A 21,366-nucleotide genomic window follows, 5' to 3' on the forward strand; every position below is an offset into this window, starting at 1 on the left:
AAATCATCACTGACTGTTGAAACTTTACTCTGGACCTCAGAAAACACAGCGGACCAACACCAGCAGATGACATGGCACCCCAAATCATCACTGACTGTTGAAACTTTACTCTGGACCTCAGAAAACACAGCGGACCAACACCAGCAGATGACATGGCACCCCAAACCATCACTGACTGTTGAAACTTTACTCTGGACCTCAGAAAACACAGTGGACCAACACCAGCAGATGACATGGCACCCCAAACCATCACTGACTGTTGAAACTTTACTCTGGACCTCAGAAAACACAGTGGACCAACACCAGCAGATGACATGGCACCCCAAACCATCACTGACTGTTGAAACTTTACTCTGGACCTCAAGCAACGGGGATTGTGTGCCTCTCCTCTCTTCCTCCAGACTCTGGGACCCTGATTTCTAAAGGAAACTTTGGACCACTCAGTAGCAGTCCAGTCCTTTTTGTCTTTAGCCCAGGCGAGACGCTTCTGACGCTGTCTGTTGTTGGCTTAACACAAGGAGTGCGACAGCTGAAACCCATTTCTTGCATCCGTCTGTGTGTAGTGGTTCTTGAATCACTGACTCCAGCTCCAGTCCACTCTTTGTGAATCTCCCCTACATTTTTGAATGGGTTTTGTTTCACAATCCTCTCCAGGGTGCGGTTATCCCTATTGCTGGTACACTTTTTTTCTACCACATCTTTTCCTTCCCTTTGCCTCTATTAATGTGCTTGGACACAGAGCTCTGTGAACAGCCAGCCTCTTTTGCAATGACCTTTTGTGTCTTGCCATCCTTATATATATACACTAAGCATAATTCATACGATGCACTGGCCCACTCTTTTATTTCTGGGGCTTTCACTGTCTTAGAATAATCCTGCTGGGCATTGTGATGTATACCATAAAAAAAATAAATATATATTTTAAAAGGTTTTGTTTGTAATGTTTTTTTTAAAAGAAGTCTCTTCAGTTCACCAATGCTGTATTTAAAAATACAGTAAAAACAGTAATATTGTGAAACATTATTACACTTTAAAATAGCTTTTTTCTGTTTTAATACAATTTAAAATGTCATTTATTCCTGATCACTACTCCAGTCTTCAGCGTCACATGATCCTTCAGAAATCATAGTAAAATGCTGATTTTGTGCTCCGTTATTATCAATTATTAATGATTCTTATTTTTTATCAATGTTGAAAACCATTTTTGCATGATTCATATTTTTGTGATATATTGTGGCCTGGATTCTTTGATGGATAGAAAAGAACAGCATTCATTTGAAATAGAAATCTTTTGTAACAATATATTTGTCTTTACTGTCTCTTTTGATTAAATGTAAAGCGCTCTTGCTGAATAAAAGTATTGAATTATTTGCTGAATAATTTTGTATTATATATTACTTACCCCAAACCTGTGAAGGGTAGTGGTTTCCACGAAAAAACAAAACCGAAGCATTAAAACTGTTTTCAACATTGATAATAATAATGAATGTTTCTTGATCATCAAATTATAATGATTTCTGAAGGATCATGTGACACTGAAGACTGGAGTAATGATGCTGCAAATGCAGCTTTGATCACAGGAAGAAATTACACTTTTAAACTTTTTCACTTTAAATGGTAATATCTCAATAAATGCAGCCTTGGTGAGTAGAAGAGTTTTCAAAAACATCTTAATAGTGCCAAACTTTTGACTGGTATGCATGAATGTGTGTATATATACAATGATCAGGCATAACATTATGACCGGTGACTTCTAGAGCAATTTGAGCTCCAGTAGCTCGTCTGTTTGATCGGACCACACAAAATAAAACAACACCCATGCAAATAAATATTCCCAAAACACTTGTGTTCTCGATTTGATAGTTTATTGAAAAACATTAGGAAAAAAAAAAACATTTATAAAGAGGATGTGGACATTCGGGACAAAGCGTAGGTTCCTGCCGCCTGTACCTGTTGAGTTCAACCCTACTAAGGGAAGGTTAATATCATGTGATGTCAACAGATGACCTAGTGCACATCACCCTCTAATAGGCACCCTTTAGCTACTAAAATAGTTCATATACACAATACACCTGGCCCGTCATAATGTCTAATGTCTGCTCTATTACTGCTATGTGGTTTATACACTAGCCAACCCTATACAGGGTTCCCACTCTTTCATGAACACCGGATTCAAGGACTTTAAAGCACCTTTTATTTTAAATCAAGCACAATAAATACGAAAAAGATGGGTGTGTTACTGGCAATATATCAAATACCTACTGCACCTGTGTCTATCATTAATGCAGTAACGCTAAGGCATATACTGACAACTAAAATACAATTTCCAATGAGGAAAAATTTCCAATTTTATAAAATCCAATGAGGAAAGAGGCTGGTGTACAAGAGCGAGCAGGTTTTAATGAGAGATGCGGTTTGCAGCTTTTAACATTTATTTCACACTAGTTTTAGTTTTCTTTTTTTATAAATCATTGCTTAATTAAAACATCAAAATATAGAAATAATATTGTATACATGAATTTTCCAATTAAATGAAAAGATAAGTTAATTGTTAGGCATTAAAAATATGCTAAATTATTTATTAAATCACCTGTACATGTATCTTTTTAAAAATCAATTTGAAGGCTTTTAAGACCTGCACATATTATACTTAACAAATAGGCTATAATTGCTGCCGTAATAACGGCCTATTTCAAATATTTACGTGCTTTTCTTCTTTTTATTTTTTGAGCGGTGATGAAATATTGCTCTTGTAAATACTTGCCAACATTTCAGTAATGAAAGTCTAGATCTTTAAAATGCATCCAAATTACAGCAAAGCACAACCGCATGGTGCTCTGCAGGGGTCAAAAAGGATATAAACAGTGAATTTTGAAGTGATCTCATCTTGAAAACTCAGATATGTGGATTCGGACGGCAATTAAAAGACCACACGACCTTGGTGTTTGTCTAAAAACAGTAGGTAATTCGGTCTGGGTTTTTTTACACGGGTGGTGGGAGAAAAACACTTCGGGCGGCAATAAAATCACAGACTAGCCCCTGACAATGATGAAAATACCCTACGACCCCACGTGAAACAATTACCATCCGAATAGGGCTTTTGACAGTAGATGGCGCTTATGGAACAGTAGAAATATATTGAAATAGCTTCCTCCTGTAATGCTGTTTTGTTCTGGATTTGGCAGCGCATGAAGGCCAATTTTTGTAATAGCACCATGCTGATCTAACAAAATGCAGTTCATGCTTAAATCAAGCACTTTCAAGTACTTTCAAGAAGCGTGGGAACCCTGCCTATAATCTAAGTACACATCTCAGCCTGAGTCAAACACCTGATAAAGACCCCCATCCTTGTCAAATTCTTGTCTTTCAGCCGGCCAGCCAATCAATTGAACACATCACCACTGTAAAGCTCGGCTCAATGACAGTCAGACAGGGATCTTGTGATAGATAAATGCATAGACATGAAAATTCAGGCAGATTTATGTCCCGTCCCATTATATAAGATAAGTCTAGACATTATATACATTATTAACTGAATTGAATTATGTGTGCATGTTTATGTGAGACCCTAGCTTTGAGTAAACCCTCAGTAAATCGCATGGATCAATTCCCCCAGCCAGAGTGACATTAAGGCATTACGACCATAATGGGAACGTGAAGCCCATGAAATCCATGTGAAACCAAATATTACTGAAAAGTAGGGTTTATTATAGTAAAATTAGGACAAAAACAGTGACTACTAAAGTGGTAATACAATTATCTCACCAATCAACAAAAATAATCAGAATGCAGGTCTTGGTCAATTGACATTTACTTGAACTCTACTGTGATGCTTTGAACTATAAAGCTTTAAAGCAAATTATGCGGAGTTAAAAATGTAAAAAAGTCAGACGAATCTAGTTAATGGATTAATCAATTACATGATTGCCAAAAAGTACTAAACAAACACACAGATGATTTTGCCTATACACGTATGAAGGCAAAAAGAAAAACAAATAATCATAATGAAATATTCAAATCCAACAAGAGACAAATATGTAAATACAAAAGAAAAAAAGACAAGCTGATCTTTAGAAGTTACAGAGCAAAACACAAATGTTTCCAAGAATGTGCATGTTTCACTCATTGGGATTGGGATTGGCATCAGGATACTGGGAGAGGTCAAAGGTCAGGACTTTACTGATGACGCAGTCTCCTTGCTGTTGAGACAGACAGACAATGAGTGACATGATTACAAGTCAAGCCACTTATTTGTTCAGTGCTTTGTGTTACAATACACATTCAGAATGGCTTTAAAGAATTTCATACTGTTAAAGTTTATAATTGCTTGATGCTTTATAGTCCACATTAAGCAGTTTAGAGCAGAGCGACAGTAGCATTCACATTTGCTGAAGCAATTTTCACAATAAATGTATGTAAGCAGCTTACGTCTGCTGCTTAAGTTTGACATATGTATAAAGGCTGTTGATTTAGAAATTCATTTTTTCCATGATATTGAATATTATGAAAACGTATTCATTTAGCACATTTGGTGTAACGACAAACATTTGTCACCCAGAATTATTAGGAGATAAGTATCACGGTCATGATGAAATATTCTGGTCATACAGTGGGGAGAACAAGTATTTGATACACTGCCAATTTTGCAGGTTTGCCCACTTACAAAGCATGTAGAGGTCTGTAATTTTTTATCATAGGTACACTTCAACCGTGAGAGACGGACAAAAAACCATTTGCAAGTATTTCTATCACCTACCAACCAGTAAGAATTGCGGCTCTCACAGACCTGTTAGTTTTTCTTTAAGAAAGTCCTCCTGTTCTCCACTCATTACCTGTATTAACTGCACCTGTTTGAACTCGTTACCTGTATAAAAGACACCTGTCCACACACTCAATCAAACACACTCCAACCTCTCCACAATGGCCAAGACCAGAGAGCTGTGTAAGGACATCAGGGATAAAATTGTAGACCTGCACAAGGCTGGGATGGGCTACAGCTTAGTGACAGGCAAGCAGCTTAGTGACAGGGCAGCAACTGTTGGCGCAATTATTGGAAAATGGAAGAACAAGATGGCGGTCAATCTCCCTCGGTCTGGGGCACCATGCAAGATCTCACCTCGTGGGGCATCAATGATCATGAGGAAGGTGAGGGATCAGCCCAGAACTACACAGGAGGAGCTGGTCAATGACCTGAAGAGAGCTGGGACCACAGTCTCAAAGAAAACCATTAGTAACACACTACTCCGTCATGGATTAAAATCCTGCGCAAGGTCCCCCTGCTCAAGCCAGCACATGTCCAGGCCTGTCTGAAGTCTGCCAATGACCATCTGGATGATCCAGAGGAGGAATGGGAGAAGGCCATGTGGTCTGATGAGACAAAAATAGAGCTTTTTGGTCTAAACTTCACTCGCCATGTTTGGAGGAAGAAGAAGGACGAGTACAACCCCAAGAACATCATCCCAACCGTGAAGCATGGAGGTGGAAACATCATTCTTTGAGGATGCTTTTCTGCAAAGGGGACAGGACGACTGCACCGCATTGAGGGGATGAGACAGAGCGTATTTAGGCCACGCCCACACCGGGGGGGAAACAATCCAACGCTCTCCATTGACTTTGCATTGCGTGAGGCTGCCTCCTTGTCATTTCGGACTTATAACAAAAAACAGAACAATGTCTAAAAGCAGATGAGACAAGGTGTACAGCAAACAAGCTAAACAAAACCCACAACCAAAAACACAGAAATAAGTTTTTATAAGCTGTCGACCCAAAAAAACGAGCGTTTAAGAAGATAAAAGTGGATACAGGCAATACGAAGTGAAGCTTCAGCTGAAGAATGGGTCAATTTTGGGATCCTGACACTCAGTATGCCTCAATATGTCTGTGTGTGCAGTAAATATTCTGTCACTGTTAAGTCAAATATCCAAATGTCCGTTTTATATATTATATTTCCTGTCTCTGATGACGTTATCCTCTAGTCGTCGTAGTTCTCAGTGTAATATGACCCGTGCGCTCTGTCTCAATGGCCTGAATCCACTTTTTTGTCCTTAAACGCTCGTTTTTTGTGTCAACATCTTATAAAAACGTCTGGGTTTTTGGTTGTGGGTTTTGTTTAGCTTGTTTGCTGTACACTTTGTCACATATCAGCTTTTAGACATAGTTCAGTTTTTTGTAATAAGTCCGAAATGACAAGGATGCAGTCTCACGCAATGCAAAGTCAATGGAGACGGTTTGATTGTTTTCCCCCCCGGTGGGCGTGGCCTTCAGATTATGATGCGTGTCGCTCTGTCTCTATGGATGGGGCCATGTATCGCGAGATCTTGGTCAACAACCTCCTTCCCTCAGTTAGAGCGTTGAAGATGGGTCGAGGCTGGGTCTTCCAGCATGACAACGACCCGAAACACACAGCCAGAACTAAGGAGTGGCTTCGTAAGAAGCATCTCAAGGTCCTGGAGTGGCCTAGCCCGTCTCCAGACCTGAACCCAATAGAGAATCTCTGGAGGGAGCTGAAAGTCTGTATTGCTCAGCGACAGCCCCGAAACCTGAAGGATCTGGAGAAGGTCTGTAAGGAGGAGTGGGCCAGAATCCCTGCTGCAGTGTGTGCAAACCTGCTCAAAAACTACAGGAAACGTATGATCTCTGTAATTACAAACAAAGGTTTCTGTACCAAATATTAAGTTCTGCTTTTCTGATGTATCAAATACTTATGCCATGCAATAAAATGCAAATTAATTACTTAAATATCATACAATGTGATTTTCTGGATTCCGTCACTCACAGTTGAAGAGTACCTATGATAAAAAATTACAGACGTCTACATGCTTTGCAAACCTGCAAAATCGGCAGTGTATCAAATACTTGTTCTCCCCACTGTATTGCCCATCCAGTTTCATCGAGAAGCTGATGTTAAGTCATGCCATAATACATCACTGTAATGTACTGATATAAACAATGCGTGTACGTGTGAACCCTGACCTCTGGATAGACTCCGATCAGGGAGTCTGCTTTAGTGTAAAACTCCTCTTTCAGAGAGATCACGATAGCCTGGAAGTTCAGCACCGACTGATCCTTGATGTAGTTTGCAACCTACACAACACATGCAAAGAACAACTTAGTACATTTAAATCTCAGAGAATGATTAGGTTATGAAAATCAAGAGCCTTCATGCTTTTGTTAATGGTACGGGTGTCACAATCATGAAATTCGGGCTGGCAATTAACAAAAAAACCCTCTAATCTCATTTTTTTTTCCTAATGTCATTTAACATGTATACTCTATACTTATACCTTAAAGCTACACTGTGTGATATTTTCCCCCATCTAGTGGTGAACTTGTATATGACCATCCAGTGAATATTCGTTTCTGTTCCTCTCAATTCTGATTTCGTTTTAACTCCTACGGTGGCTGATTTAGTCCAAGATTAACATGAATTCCAGCTCGACCTCGTCCACATTGGACACGGTGCCATCGAGTGTTAAAACGCCAAAGGCGAAGCTTGAATTCACGGGTATGTCCCTCTTTGGCTAATGTACTTTCAAGATGGAGGAGCAACATGGCGACCCGCATTCAAACCCTCACCCGTATGTGTTTACAATGGCATATTATAAACTTACGAGAATACTTTATTACTTGAAAGAAGTAAATATACATTAAATGAGCACATATATTTTTGAAAGAACTAAGTGTTTTTAGCAAAGAATAAACTAATAAAGTTACACAGTGTAGCTTTGAAGGCATATTTCACCCAAAAATTATGTTGATTTACTCACCCTCATAAAATTCCAAATCTGTATGACTCTTTTGTTGAACATAAAAGATGATATTTTAAAGCTGCAGTCTGTAAGTTTTACCTCTTTGTACTTGCTCAAAAATGTTTTTTGGACCGCAGCTTTAAATAATGTCTATAACCAATGGTTACCATTGAATTCCATTGTGTGGAAAAAAATAAATAAATTCCCCTCTCAAAATATCTTCTTTTGTGTTTCACAGAAGAAAATCCTACAAGGTGACATACAGATGACAACTGTCTCTTCAAGTCATTTACCTACATGAACTTTGAAACACACAGTAAAGCAATGGTTCCCAAACTTTTTCTGACAGTCCCCTAAGTGTGAAGGGTTTTCTTGCATAGAAAACATTTTGGCGGTAGCCAAAATGAATCTGTCCTGCCAGAGATTTATTTGATCATTTAATGTGACGACATCTGCCATTCTGAAGTTACAATGATGAACGATTAGCTCAAAATGTAGATCTGCATGTGTGATGTACTTTATCTGAATTAAACACAAACACATCTCTCGCTTTTGCTCACGTTCCAGCATTTACTCCTCTGTGTGCTGTATAGGTTGTCGACCCTGGTATAGGTTATTTAAGAAATGTAATTTCGCCAAAGAAGATTTTTTAAAGCAATCTACTTAAGTATAGATAATATGTTACAATAGCATCACACTTAACAGTGAGAATTTTAATAATTGTAATGTAATGATCAGGTGCAGATATCTAAATCAGAGAAAATCATGTGCAGGTGGATTACTAAAATAATCGATAGCTGCAGTCCTACTAAAATGTTCATATTGGTGCATCCCTAATTTGTCGTCAGTACTGGGCTCAAATGGTATATTTATGTGGGTGCATGTAGTTTGAAAGGCTTGAAAATATTTTTTTTCTACAAAAGGGGGTCTGGCAGAAAAAATTTGCTAAAATATGTTGTTCCATGCACCACCTGGTGTACATTAAGTATATATTTAACGTAATAATATTTATTTAACTTTGAATGTAGTTAGAATGAGTACAGAAATTTAATAATTGAATGTAAAAATGTAATAATGCAGTCTTGACTGTATGAACTAAATGTATTCTTATTAAAGCTTAAAAAAGGTTATTACGTCAAGAGCAGTGAAGTTATTTTCTTCATTTTATCATTCATTAAGTCACTTGTGTGTGCTTATATAAGCATCATTAAAAATATTAGGATGTAAGTTATTAATGTTTTAATTTCACATTTAAAGAAATCTAGTGTTTGATAATGTTTAAATATGTATTCAAATGCAAAACCTAAAAATAAGTGAGCAGTTATTATACTGTTTTTTTTTTGGGCAAACTAGACTAGCTAGGCCTACATGTATCTTTATTAAAGAGCCATACAGGCACCTAGTGGCTAATGGCATTCAAAATGAAAATTATTATTTTTCCAGCCACAAAATGACTCTTTGAATTGGAATCTTCTATTTTAACCTTAATTACTACACTAATTGTAATATACATAATACAAATATTAGTAGAAAAATATTTTAAGTGGACCATACTTATTGCACAAATAGTATTTAGTACCAAAAGATCTCCTCAAAATATTCAATAAATATTATTAAACTAAAATATGGAACATTTTTTTAATTTAAAAATAGTTAAGGTGTGGTCACATTTGACCACCAATGAGTATAAGCGTGACCAATTAGTAAGGAATACCTGAGGGCTAAAAACAAGAAAAACATTGACATTAATCTCAACAATGTTGCATCTCCACCACTCTCCATTATATAACTATCCTGTAAATATGCTTGACTTAATAATCAATGCACAGTGGTGGTGGTGGTGGTGGTGATGATGAAGATGGTAATAAATAATTAATGGTTAATTTGCTTATGCACACACACACACACTCACACCAACACACCTATACATTTACACATTTTTATTTCACTTCTGGACTTATGGAATTACTAGATTGTTTATTACTGCACTATTTTGGTCTGTCTGTTGAAGGGGAGAAAAAATAAATAAATAAATAAATAAATTTGTGTAAAAAGGCCTCCATTGGCTCAATGCACGGTTCACTCTCAAGACCCTTAAAAGACACTAAAGACGTCGTTACAAAGTCCATCTCACTACAGTGTTTCTACAATAACTTTATGAAGTGACGAGAATAGTTTTTGTGCGCAAAAAACCCCTAAATAACGACTTACATAGTGATGACGATTTCAAAACACGGCCTCATGAAGTTTCGAAGCGTTATGAATCAGTGAGTCGATTCAGCAGTTTGAATCGCCAAATTCCAGCAGTTTGACACGCGATCCGAATCATGAATCGACTCACTGATTCATAACGCTTCGAAGCTTCATGAGGCCGTGTTTTGAAATCGTCATCACTATATAAGTCGTTATTTAGGGTTTTTTTGCGCACAAAAACTATTATCGCCGATTCATAAAGTTATTTTAGAACCACTGTAGTGAGATGGACTTTGTAACGACGTCTTTAGTGCCTTTTAAGGGTCTTGAGAGTGTAAAGTGCCATTGAGCCAATGGAGGCCTTTCTCAGCATCAGATTTACACTAAAATATCTTAATTTCTGTTCCGAAGATGAACGGAGGTCTGACGGGTGTCGAACGACATGAGGGTGAGGAATTAATGACAGAATTTTAATTTTTGGGCGAATTAACCCTTTAAGATATTCGCTCTCTCAATTGATTGGTAAAGCATTCTATTTCTGTTCAACTCAATGAATGCGCAGTGTATTTGACGCACAGTAAACACTAGTGTGAGGCGCGCGACAGAGCGCTCAGTGTTTCACACACACTCAAAGAGAGAGCGAGAGAGAATTATACCACACAGAATTGACGTGCTACATGTAAACAATATCCTTTGTTGTATTTTCCTGTAAAATAATGGCGTTTATTTGGAATTATTCAGCCTTTCATGAACAGGAAAAAACGAATGCACAAACGGGAATCTCATTGGCTGGCGTGCACCTATTACTGTGTTTTGATTTCAGCAAATCAGTTTGAATGAGCGCTGACAACGTGATTAATATTCATGAACCCAGAAGCTCATTATTCCTTAGTCCAGTTTATTTTTATTAGTAGAAGAATTTGTGGTATTATTAACTCAAATTACTGAAGTTCTATCATTAAATCAGATTACAAAAAAATTGAAAATAATGAAGACATTTTTGGGATAATTACTTTTGCTGTTTCTGCTATTTTTACCACTGTTTGCACCATGAGTGTATGAATAAATACAGAATCGGTTTACATTTAAAACTTGTCATTGATTTAAATTATTATTGTTTGTATTGTGTGATGTTTTTCAGCACAGTTGCACTATTTAAACATTACCTGCACTTTTACAGAATACAATTATATCTCCAACTTTTCCATTTCTGAAAAGGCTGGTGTGGAATTTTACATAAAAATAAATAAATAAATAAATATATATATATATATACTAGAAAATATCGGGATACATTTTTAAGTCCATATCGCCCATCCCTAGTCTCACGCCAAATGAGAGTTAGCAACCCTGGACTTACGGTCGAATGGAACGCACCTTGTGTGTGTGTGTGTGTGTGTGAGAGACGCGTGAGTAACAGAGAGATGGAGGGAGAGCAGGGAAAGAAAACGCAGCTGAACGAATACGCTGCGTGTTTTAAATAGTGTAAAAAAAAAAAGAATAACGAAACGCAATACGTGGTGGCCACAAATTAGTCTTTGTGTGGGAAACACTGCGGTTTACACCCAACGTTTTACTATCACTTGAGACATAATTGGTTGTGTTTACTTGAATACTCCACACAATGTCCATTTTGACAATTGAGTTTGTATTCAACCATTCAAGCGCAATAAGACATAATGGAGAACTGAATTTGCGATGCTGAGACAGGGCTTTCTGCGCGCACGCTTATCTGTGTCCGTCAGCGCTTGCACTGCATTGAGTTCTTGTTCACTGCTTATGGTGCTTAACACCTTTTAACACAGAGCACGTCCCAAATTCGCAATGGCCTTCTGAGAAAGGCAGCTTTCTGTGCGCGCACTTTGGCAGTGTGCCAGTCAACACGAGCACTGCACCGGGTTCCTTTTCAGGATATATTGCGCTTTTAACTCTTTTTAACATCAAATACATCCCATCAAGCCCGTTTCATCAATAGTGTCAATAGTGCTGTGATACGCATATATATTTACACACCGCAATATACACGATACATTAAAATCTCTAACAAGAAACATTTTATACTGTGGTAACATTATATATTGTCATACCACCCAGGCCTAATTGCAGAAGCAATAAGACAAAATGATCACATTGACAACACTCATCTTTATCGTAATGATAGTGTGTGTGACTTATTTAAAGCAGGTTTTGTAATAACTCTGGTGAGAAACAAACCTTGCCAATGTTTGTGTTGTCCAGTGCTGCATCAATCTCATCCAGCACAAAGAAGGGAGCAGGCTTATAGCTGTAGAGGTGGAGAAACTTGTCAGGTACAGAATGATGAAGGATGTGTTTTGACATGAAGGTAAATATACCTTTACATACCTGTGAATGGCAAACAGTAAGGCTAGAGCAGCCACTGTCTTTTCTCCTCCAGACAGGTTGTCCATGGGCCTGAAACGTTTGCCTGGGGCCACACAGTTATAGTTGATACCATCCAGGTATGGCTCCTCTGGGTTCTCAGGCCCCAGAAATGCCTGGCAAAACAAACAGAAGTGGAAAGATTTTTATGAGAGGATTAGCACTGCACAACTAATTGAGGAAATTACTGAAAACTATTTCTTTTTTTAAATAAAAAAATAACTAACAATGAATTTAATTAGAGATTCGCCCAGGCTTTGCATTGCGTACTTCTGCACTGTGTTAAAAAAATTTTTTTGGATGGTCACAAAGCAAGCTGTAGCAGACAAAAACAAGCACTTCATAGGTTGTAAGTAGAGATGCACCGATCTTCTGCGTGTCTGTGAACCAATGGCGCAACACGTGGAAATCAATTCAATAATTATTAAAAATATAGCTGCGAGCAGCCATTAACGGGCCAAGCGCAAAGAAGAAGACAAGACAAGCCAACATGGCTGGGAGGGTTAGACCAACTGCAACAATGAGCAATTAAAGGCATTAAGATGATTTTAGGCAAAATGGCTGAAAAATCATTTATACAGTCACTAATAATATGATATAATGGTTTGTCACTTTTGACCAATTGGTGGCGCAGTAACGAAATTGATGTGGTTTGGTCAGAGTGAGATGAAAATGACAAAGGCAAAGTTTGGTGTCAGTATGTCAAAGCATTGCAGAGATACAGCCTCAAGAGTCATTTTGGCATCATGGCTCAAATTTGCCGCTGCGGTATATGAAAACGGTTTTGTCTGTTGACACGAAATTAATAACTTTTTGCTGTAATAGTCTGAAGAAGTTACGATTTGATTTTGGTGAAAATCAGACAAATGGTTTGAAAAAGTAGGTTTCTAAAGGAAATCAAAATGGCAAACAGAATGTTTGGCCAAATATGGTAAAATTTAGATCTACATTCTTGGCATGACCCAAGGAATCTATTAAAATCAGTTTTATGACAATAGTCAAATTTAATCAAAAGTTATAAGCATTATTGGAAAATTCCTTATAACTTTTGTCCACAAGGTGGCGCTTCCTTGAAACTTTTTGAGTACTTTCAGGGCTTGGTGACGAAGACACACACCAAGTTTCGTAATGATACGCCAATGCGTTTGTAAAACATAGCACTTTCTGACAAAATTCAAAATGGCCAACGCCCAAAATGGTTGATATGGGAAAATTGGGTATGGTATGGCTCGGCGTGATGCCCCGACTCTAAAGAGACCAGTTGTGTGATATTTGGCTAAAGCGTTCTTAAGTTATAATCAAAAATATAAAATTTTTGTATCTCTGGACCACTAGGTGGCACTGCGCCGAAACGCTACAGGCAGCCTCAGGTCATGGTTGGCATAACACACACCAAGTTTGGTTAGAATATGCTAAAGCGTTGCGGAGATAAAGCCTGACTTTCATTTTTGTGGGCACTTTGTTGATTTAATTCGAGCGTTGTTCAATAACAGTTAGACTAATCATCTCGAGTCTAATACAGTTTTGTCAGCATAGTCTGATGATGATCTGGTTCAATTTTCGTGCAAATCGGAGCAACGGCCTAGGAGGAGTTCGCAAGAGTAGGTTTTTCAGTTAATTGAAAATGGCGGGAACATTATTGCGACGGAAAGTGACGTCATAGGGTGCAATCGAATTGGCTTGAATTGTGTCTCTAGCCCTTATGGTTCAAAAGTTATTAGCAAAAATATGAGTCAAACTTTGGACAGGTGGTGGCGCTAGAGGGATTGTTTTAGAGATTCCAAAATTGGTGTGGTTAATGCTGGGACTGTCCTCTATCTGTGTGCCAAATTTCACAACTTTCCCGCAAGCGGTTCTATGGGCTGCCATAGACTTGCGGCGGAATAATAATAATAAGGAATCTAACGATTTCAATAGGTGCCTGCACCTTCGGTGATTGAACCCCTAACAAAAGGAACAAATCTCACAATTTCTCTTCCATGATTTAATTTTAACAGTAAAACTCTGTTGTGCAGCACTTTGTTTGACATTTTTTTATATATATTTAATTCGATTAAAAATAAATTAATGTTTAATGCCTCCATTTGATTACCAGAAAAACTAATACACAACAATGTTTGGGGAAAAACATTAAGTCTGGATATTTTTATGATATATGAGATTCTTATGAAAATATTCATTTTTATTGCTCGCATTATTACACGTCTTTTTACATTTCATATTGTCCCAAAAACACATTAATATGCAAATAAGATATAGTGTATAAATGCACTGCATAGAATGGGAATGACATTTATGGCCATGTTTATCATTAATACTTGGTCAGTTTATTGATTTGTTTGGTCAGTTTATTGATTTGTTTGGTTAATTTTGGATAAATATTTTATTTTAATACTGTGCAGTGCACAAAATTAAGATTCGAGAGATGGTTCAAGACAGTGTTCAAATCGTTGTTGAAATATAATAATTTATATACAGTGTCTGTCATTTTCATGACAGGTTTATTTAACATGCATGAAATAATCAAGACATCACTAACAGGTTAAATAGAATATAATGAATATAACGGCTAATATAGAGCATATGTGGACACTGAATGACTGCCTGAGGTAAATGTGATGCTAACGTTACATGACATTGTTTAGTTCACAAGCAGTTATATTGACATCTTTCCGCAGTTGAAACACTGATTTAGCGATTACACCACATATATACATGACAGTAAATTGTAATGTATCCTCAGCATACCTTCAGATCGTCATTCATGTTTATTCTTGAATCTTTAGTAACAGATGATCGATCGCCTTCACAGATGATCGCGTTCACGCGCGTGCGCGTCGCGCGGTCGCTTGAACTGTGATCAGTGACCAGTCACGCCACATAGAGCGTCAAAACGGCATTTATTGTTTGAATTTCGTGATAAAATGGACTGAATACTTAATATGTTCGTGTTGGGAACTCGGATTGAAGTGTGTTCCGCGCTTACAACAAGCCGACAGTGAACTGTTAAAGATTACATTCATAACCGTTCGACGCGTGCACCGTTCACAAATGATCGCGGTCGCGCGGCCACTTGAACTGTGTTTAGTGATCACTGATCAGTCACGCACATTAAAGAGCATCAAAACGTCATTTATAGTTTGAATTTCATGATAATATGGACTGAATACTTAATATGTTCGTGTAGGAACTCGGATTGAAGTGTGTTCCGCGCTTACAACAAGCGTACTGTTAACTGTTAAACATTACATTCATAACCGTTCGGTACACGCGTGCACCGTACCGGAAGCCATGTACCGAAACGGTTCAATACGAATACGTGTACCGTTACACCCCTAATGACCAACATAAGAATTTTCACCGGAAAGTGTCATTTGAACAAGTAGGTAGATAACATCCACTTTTATTCTGACCAACTAAGAGGAAAAAAAGCATTGCAGTAGGCTAAATCGCGATGATTAAATCTAACGACCGTTTATCATATCACGTCAAACCATGCAAATTATACTTTGTTTATAAATTGTTAATGTTAACAACATCAGCATAGCGTGACTACATTTAATGTGTATTAGGGCTACCCGTAGTTTAGTTTCCATTTCTGTGCAGTCTAATTTCTAACCGTCATAAACCAACAAATGAATGTTGAGTAAAGGTGAATTGCTCCCTCTCATAGCTAGCACCATAATGCACATAGCAAAACGAGAAAGGCACAACAAAGAAACCTCTGTAACTTTGAATTAAGCGAACAAGTGTGCTTCTATTACATAACTGAACCATTGAAATGTCTTGTCCAGCAGAAAAAAAGCGATCTCCGCGTCCTTTTTGAACCCCTTTAAAACACTGAGGCTGGACGTCCGCGAGTAAAAACACTTTTTCACCTTTAATGCTGTAAAGCTGATTACTTTAAAGAGATATAAAGTGGTAAATAAAAAATGACTATGTGGCTATTAGGGGTGTAATGGTTCAATTTACTCACGGTTCAGTTATCATCACTTTTTTAGGGTCACGGTTTCGGTATAGTTTGGTATGTGCTATGCTCAGGGAAAGGAATTAGTAGCTATATTCAACTGTCAAATAAAATAAATAAAATAAGAGCATATAATCAAACTACAAGCAACAACACAAATACATACGATAGAGCAAAGAGCAAATGCATGCTGAACTGTGGGCGGAGAACCGTATGAGTGAACAAAAAAGAGCTTCGCTGTGAATATACCGTGGCCTTTAGATATGATGCGTCATTGTATAAGTACCTGGGCACTGCTGTTGCGAGACAGAGCTTTATATATCTCATCGATGTTGGTGGCCACAGACTCAAAGCAGGCATTGAAACGGTCAAATCTCTCCTTCTTTATCTGTTCAAACGCCTGCTTGGCTTTCTTCGCCCTCTTCCTGGCAGCTTCAAACTCTATGACATAAAAAAAAGAAAAGAAAATTACATTCAAAAGTTGTACAAAACAGACAAGCTGAGTGATGAAAAGAACCATGACGCTTCTAAAAGTTTATAAAGAGATTTTAAAAGATAGAAATTCATAGGTTTTTTTTTATCTTTTACACGACTATATTACCAGATAATGAAGTTTAAAAGTACAAGCTAAATAATATAAATGATCAGAATGTGGCCACTTGCATAAACTGCTTTAACTAGTTTTACAAGTTAGTCATTCATTTTTTTGTTTGTTAAGAATGGTCCATTTTAAAATTTGTTAATATCGTAAGTTACTAAAACAGGTAGATTGGTCTAATTTGAAACCAAAAAGTAAGACTGATTTGACCTAGACTAACAGCTAGACTAGTTCTTAAGACATAATGGCCCGGTTTCACAGACACAGCTTAGACTAAACTAGGATTAGGCCTCAGTTCAATTAGGATATTTAAGTAGCTTTTATAAACGTGCCTTAAGAAAAAACATAACTGGTGTGCATTTTGAGACAAAACAATGGCACTGACATATTTTAAGATCTGTCAGTGCAAGTTGCTTTCAGTTAAAACAGCTCAAACATGCATTTTAGTCTGGGACTAGCTTAAGCATTGTCTGTGAAACCAGGGGTATGACTGTTTATGAAACTAATCCCGACTTTTATTCTCATGTATGTTATTTTTGGACAGAAGCTGGGAATGTCTGACCGTCACTGGTCTCCTGGAATTTGTCTCTGACGCTCTCTAGTTTCTCCATGGCCTTCATGTTGGGAGCACTGATCCTCTGCAGGATGCTCTGCTGCTCATTGAGTCTCTGCTGTAATGTGTTCATCTCCCCTTTAATCTCCTCTTCTGACAGTGAGTCCTGCAAGCAGCATCAGTCAGATCACATAACAGACTAATGTTTATGATAGTGTAAAGAGTAATGCAAGTATTGATGTACTTTTAGGTCTTCTGACAAGCTGCTGTAGTCGATCTCAATAAGCGCTTCCTTGGCTAGGACAGTGCTAGATGTCTTCTGACTGCTGCTGAGGCTCTCCTCAGCCTGAGAACCGCCCTACAACACAAACACAAGCAAGATATTAGGTGGATTTAGGAAATACACTAGTCACATTTTTCCTTTATTATGATTTTTTTTCTCTGCCATTTATTTCCCAATAATAATAAAGTTTTTATTTCTAATTAGAGCTGCAACTAACGATTATTATTTCTGTTGACTAATCTAACGATTAGTTTTTCGATTAGTCGAGTAATCTAACGATTAGTTTTTTTTGATTAGTCGGCTAATCTAACGATTATTTTCCCCACTTAGTCGACAAATCTAACGATTATTTTCCAATTAGTCGACTAATCTACAGATTATTTTCCAATTAGTCGCCTGATCTACCGATTATTTTTCAATTGGTCGGCTAATCTAACGATTATTTTCCAATTAGTCGACTAATCTACCGATTATTTTCCAATTAGTCGACTGATCTACCGATTATTTTTCAATTAGTCGACTGATCTACCGATTATTTTTCAATTAGCCGACTGATCTACCGATTATTTTTCACTTGGTCGGCTAATCTAACGATTATTTTCCAATTAGTCGACTAATCTACCGATTATTTTCCAATTAGTCGACTGATCTACCGATTATTTTTCAATTGGTCGGCTAATCTAACGATTATTTTTTCCGGTTAGCCGACTAATCTAACGATTGTTTTTTCGCTTAGTCGACTAATCTAACGGATTAATCTTATTCTTTTTTTACTGATTATTGTATTTCAAAGAGGGTAGTGAATTTGTATATTATTTTAACATGAAATCAATGAATGATGACAATATTAATTGTATTTCAGGAAGGGTAGTGTACATAGTATGCCATTTTGTGAAATGAACACAAGAAGCTTTTTAAACATAATATATAATGATACTATTCATCATAAAATGTATACAGAGTAGGCCTAATTAGGAAAAGTTGTTTACTATAGTAGTTGAGTATGATTTACTTATTGATTTGTGTCAATAGAAAATGAAAATGCACTTGTATTTCAAGGTTCACATACAGGAGCTCTCAGCATAGTTTTAATGTATAACTAGTCGTCTATTTTGAAGATACATGTGCATAAACAATGACTAAAGCTGCCAGAAGTTTTTGCCCAAACTTCAAAGACACATTTAAATGATTAAAGCTAGAGGCATATCTTAACTTTAATGTTACTTTAATCATGTAAACTACCTATATACAGCATGTTATTATGCATATGTGTTTGGGACAGAGGGGAACCAGGTCGCATTTACAGCAGATAAATGCAGCCCATAATAAATAAAAGCACGAGACGTACTGGGGTCGGAGAAGAACCCCGGAAAAATGTGACCGGCTGTTGCAATACACGCGCCACGTTCAGCGAGATGAACACTGGCAGCAGGATTGCCAGGTTTACACAACAAAACCCACCCATTCGTTACTCAAAACCAGCCCAAAACAAGCCCAGTCGCGTTTCGAGGAGGTTCTCCGGTAAACATCGCGATCGGGGGGGTAAATATGTTTTTTTTTTGCAGGGCTGCCTGCTAAAATTCTCATTCCCGGGGCTAAATATCACATAGTTGGGATCGCTTCAACCGGCGGACATGAGACACAGCCCGCGGCAACAGTGTAGAAGTAGCCCAATTCCGCGGAAAAAACGCGGACTTGGCAACACTGATTGGCCGTGTGAAAGCTCTCGCTCTCCACACACACAGCTTCTGCTCTGCCACCGCGCGCAGTGTGAAACCGGCGTTACAGAGCGAACAAAGCACAGTTTTATTCGGCTTCTGTTTAAAGTAGTCCCACACTTTTGAATGTCACGGTCTGGCTTTATATGATAAATGATCATTTCCACTATGCCCGGGAGCAGAAGCCGCCATTATTCTAGATCTTCTGTTCCATTCTAGAACGTAAATAATGTGCCGCCGACGCATTTCACGCACGTCGTTGCAGCCCTATTTCAAATGTAGTTTTAATTCATGAAAATAATAACACAAATGTGGGACATTACAAGAATGCCAATTATTCCAGTGATTGCTGGACATTGTTCATTATCTGCTTCACCTCTTCCTGGCTGATGTCATCCATAGTTCCTGATCGGAGTGGGAGTCTGATGTCCTGCATCTTACAAGCCTGCAGCAGATTGTGTCTGTCACTGCGTTTTTGCTCCAGCTTGGTCTCGATGGCCGTCACCTCCTTCTGTAGCTGCGTCAACTCCCTAATCACACACAAATAGGTTTCTCCTTGCAACATCACACTTTTCTTGAAAACATCTATGCATGTCTGGAGTAAATCAGGTAAAGGTCTCACTTGTTAGCACCCCCTAGTTTCTTGCGGATCTCCTCCATTTCATGGTTTTTATCATTAACCTCAGATTTCTTGGCCAAGTGCTGGTTTTTCAGATCCTGCAGCTGAGCCATGGTTTCATCAATGATCTTCATATTCCTCTGCTCTTCCTGTCGGGAAATTCAGCAAACATTATTTCTAGGCTCAATGGAGTATCATCATGAGAAGTCTCTGAATGTTCTCTACCTTCTTGAGCTTCTCTATCTCATTCTCATCTTTCTTGACCGTCTGTTCCCACATGATGACCTTCTCCTGGTCTTCCTTCAGCTGATTCTTCTCATAGTCCAGCTGGATAGCCAGACGGGTCTTTTGAGTCTCAAATTCCAGGCTACCAGAGAATTTAAGGAAAGGATGAATTATCAGTTACATCAACTACAGAAAAGCAAATGGTTATCATAACAGGGTTCCCACTCTTTTTCAGCAACCATTTTCCAGTACTTTTCCAGGACATTTTCAATTTTACTACGGCGGGAATAAAAGACAAGGATCATGCCAAATATTGCTTTCGAAGTCTTTAAAAGTCGTACAGTTTATTGCCATTACTTAACAATCCAGCATTTCTCAATATGAGCTCTTAATCTTACATTATGACTGTGGAAGCTTGTTTACACCACAGAATAGAAAGAAAAGGTAATTGTGACTTTTTATCTCGCTATTCTGACTCTCGCAATTGCGAGTTTACATATTTGTGATATAAACGTGAAAATTGTCGCAATTCTTTTTTCCTCAGAATTGGACTTTATAACTTGCAATTGCAGTTTAGATCTCACAATTCTGAGAAAAGAAGTCACAATTGCAAGATATAAACTCGCAACTGCGCAAAAAAGTCAATTGTGAAGAAAAGGTCAGAATTGCGAGTTTATATCACGCAATTCTGACTATATCTTGCAATTCTGACTTTATAACACACAAATGTGACTTTATATCAAAATGATGTGATTAGGTAGCAGCTTACGAGTTAACATTCACTGCATACATTTGAGCAGTTATAGCATTAGCATTAGCTAACGGCTGAGAGTGGCAACACAAGACTAAACATCATTATTCAAAATACTACTCACACGTATCAAACTCAGCGTTCCTGAACATGTGCTTTCTGCAACTAGCGCTAATTGTTTGGGCCAGCGATAAACTCTTTATACTCGGCTAAAGAAATAACTTTTTTTTAAATAATTTTCCAGACAACAACAAGATTTTCCAGGACATTTTAGATTTTCTCTCATTTTCCATGTGTTTTCCAGGACTGGA

General features: G+C 37.8%; 1 protein-coding gene across 1 annotated transcript in view; it reads right to left on the minus strand.

The window, feature by feature from the left end:
- Positions 1 to 1,844: 1,844 nt before the first annotated feature.
- LOC307117185 (structural maintenance of chromosomes protein 1A) overlaps positions 1,845 to 21,366 on the minus strand; it is a 44,190-nt gene continuing 24,668 nt past the window's right edge. Inside the window, exons 17-26 of the mRNA XM_079801956.1 lie at positions 20,305 to 20,446; positions 20,083 to 20,228; positions 19,837 to 19,990; positions 17,704 to 17,817; positions 17,469 to 17,625; positions 16,595 to 16,749; positions 12,306 to 12,457; positions 12,156 to 12,225; positions 6,973 to 7,083; positions 1,845 to 4,199 (exon numbers count right to left, since the gene is read on the minus strand). Of these exons, the coding sequence (XP_079658082.1) occupies positions 4,119 to 4,199; positions 6,973 to 7,083; positions 12,156 to 12,225; positions 12,306 to 12,457; positions 16,595 to 16,749; positions 17,469 to 17,625; positions 17,704 to 17,817; positions 19,837 to 19,990; positions 20,083 to 20,228; positions 20,305 to 20,446 (1,282 nt within the window). The 3' untranslated portion in view covers positions 1,845 to 4,118. The remainder of the gene's footprint in view (positions 4,200 to 6,972; positions 7,084 to 12,155; positions 12,226 to 12,305; positions 12,458 to 16,594; positions 16,750 to 17,468; positions 17,626 to 17,703; positions 17,818 to 19,836; positions 19,991 to 20,082; positions 20,229 to 20,304; positions 20,447 to 21,366) is intronic.

Source organism: Gobio gobio (assembly GCF_949357685.1).
Source record: "Gobio gobio genome assembly, chromosome: 21".
NCBI classification, from domain to species: domain Eukaryota; kingdom Metazoa; phylum Chordata; class Actinopteri; order Cypriniformes; family Gobionidae; genus Gobio; species Gobio gobio.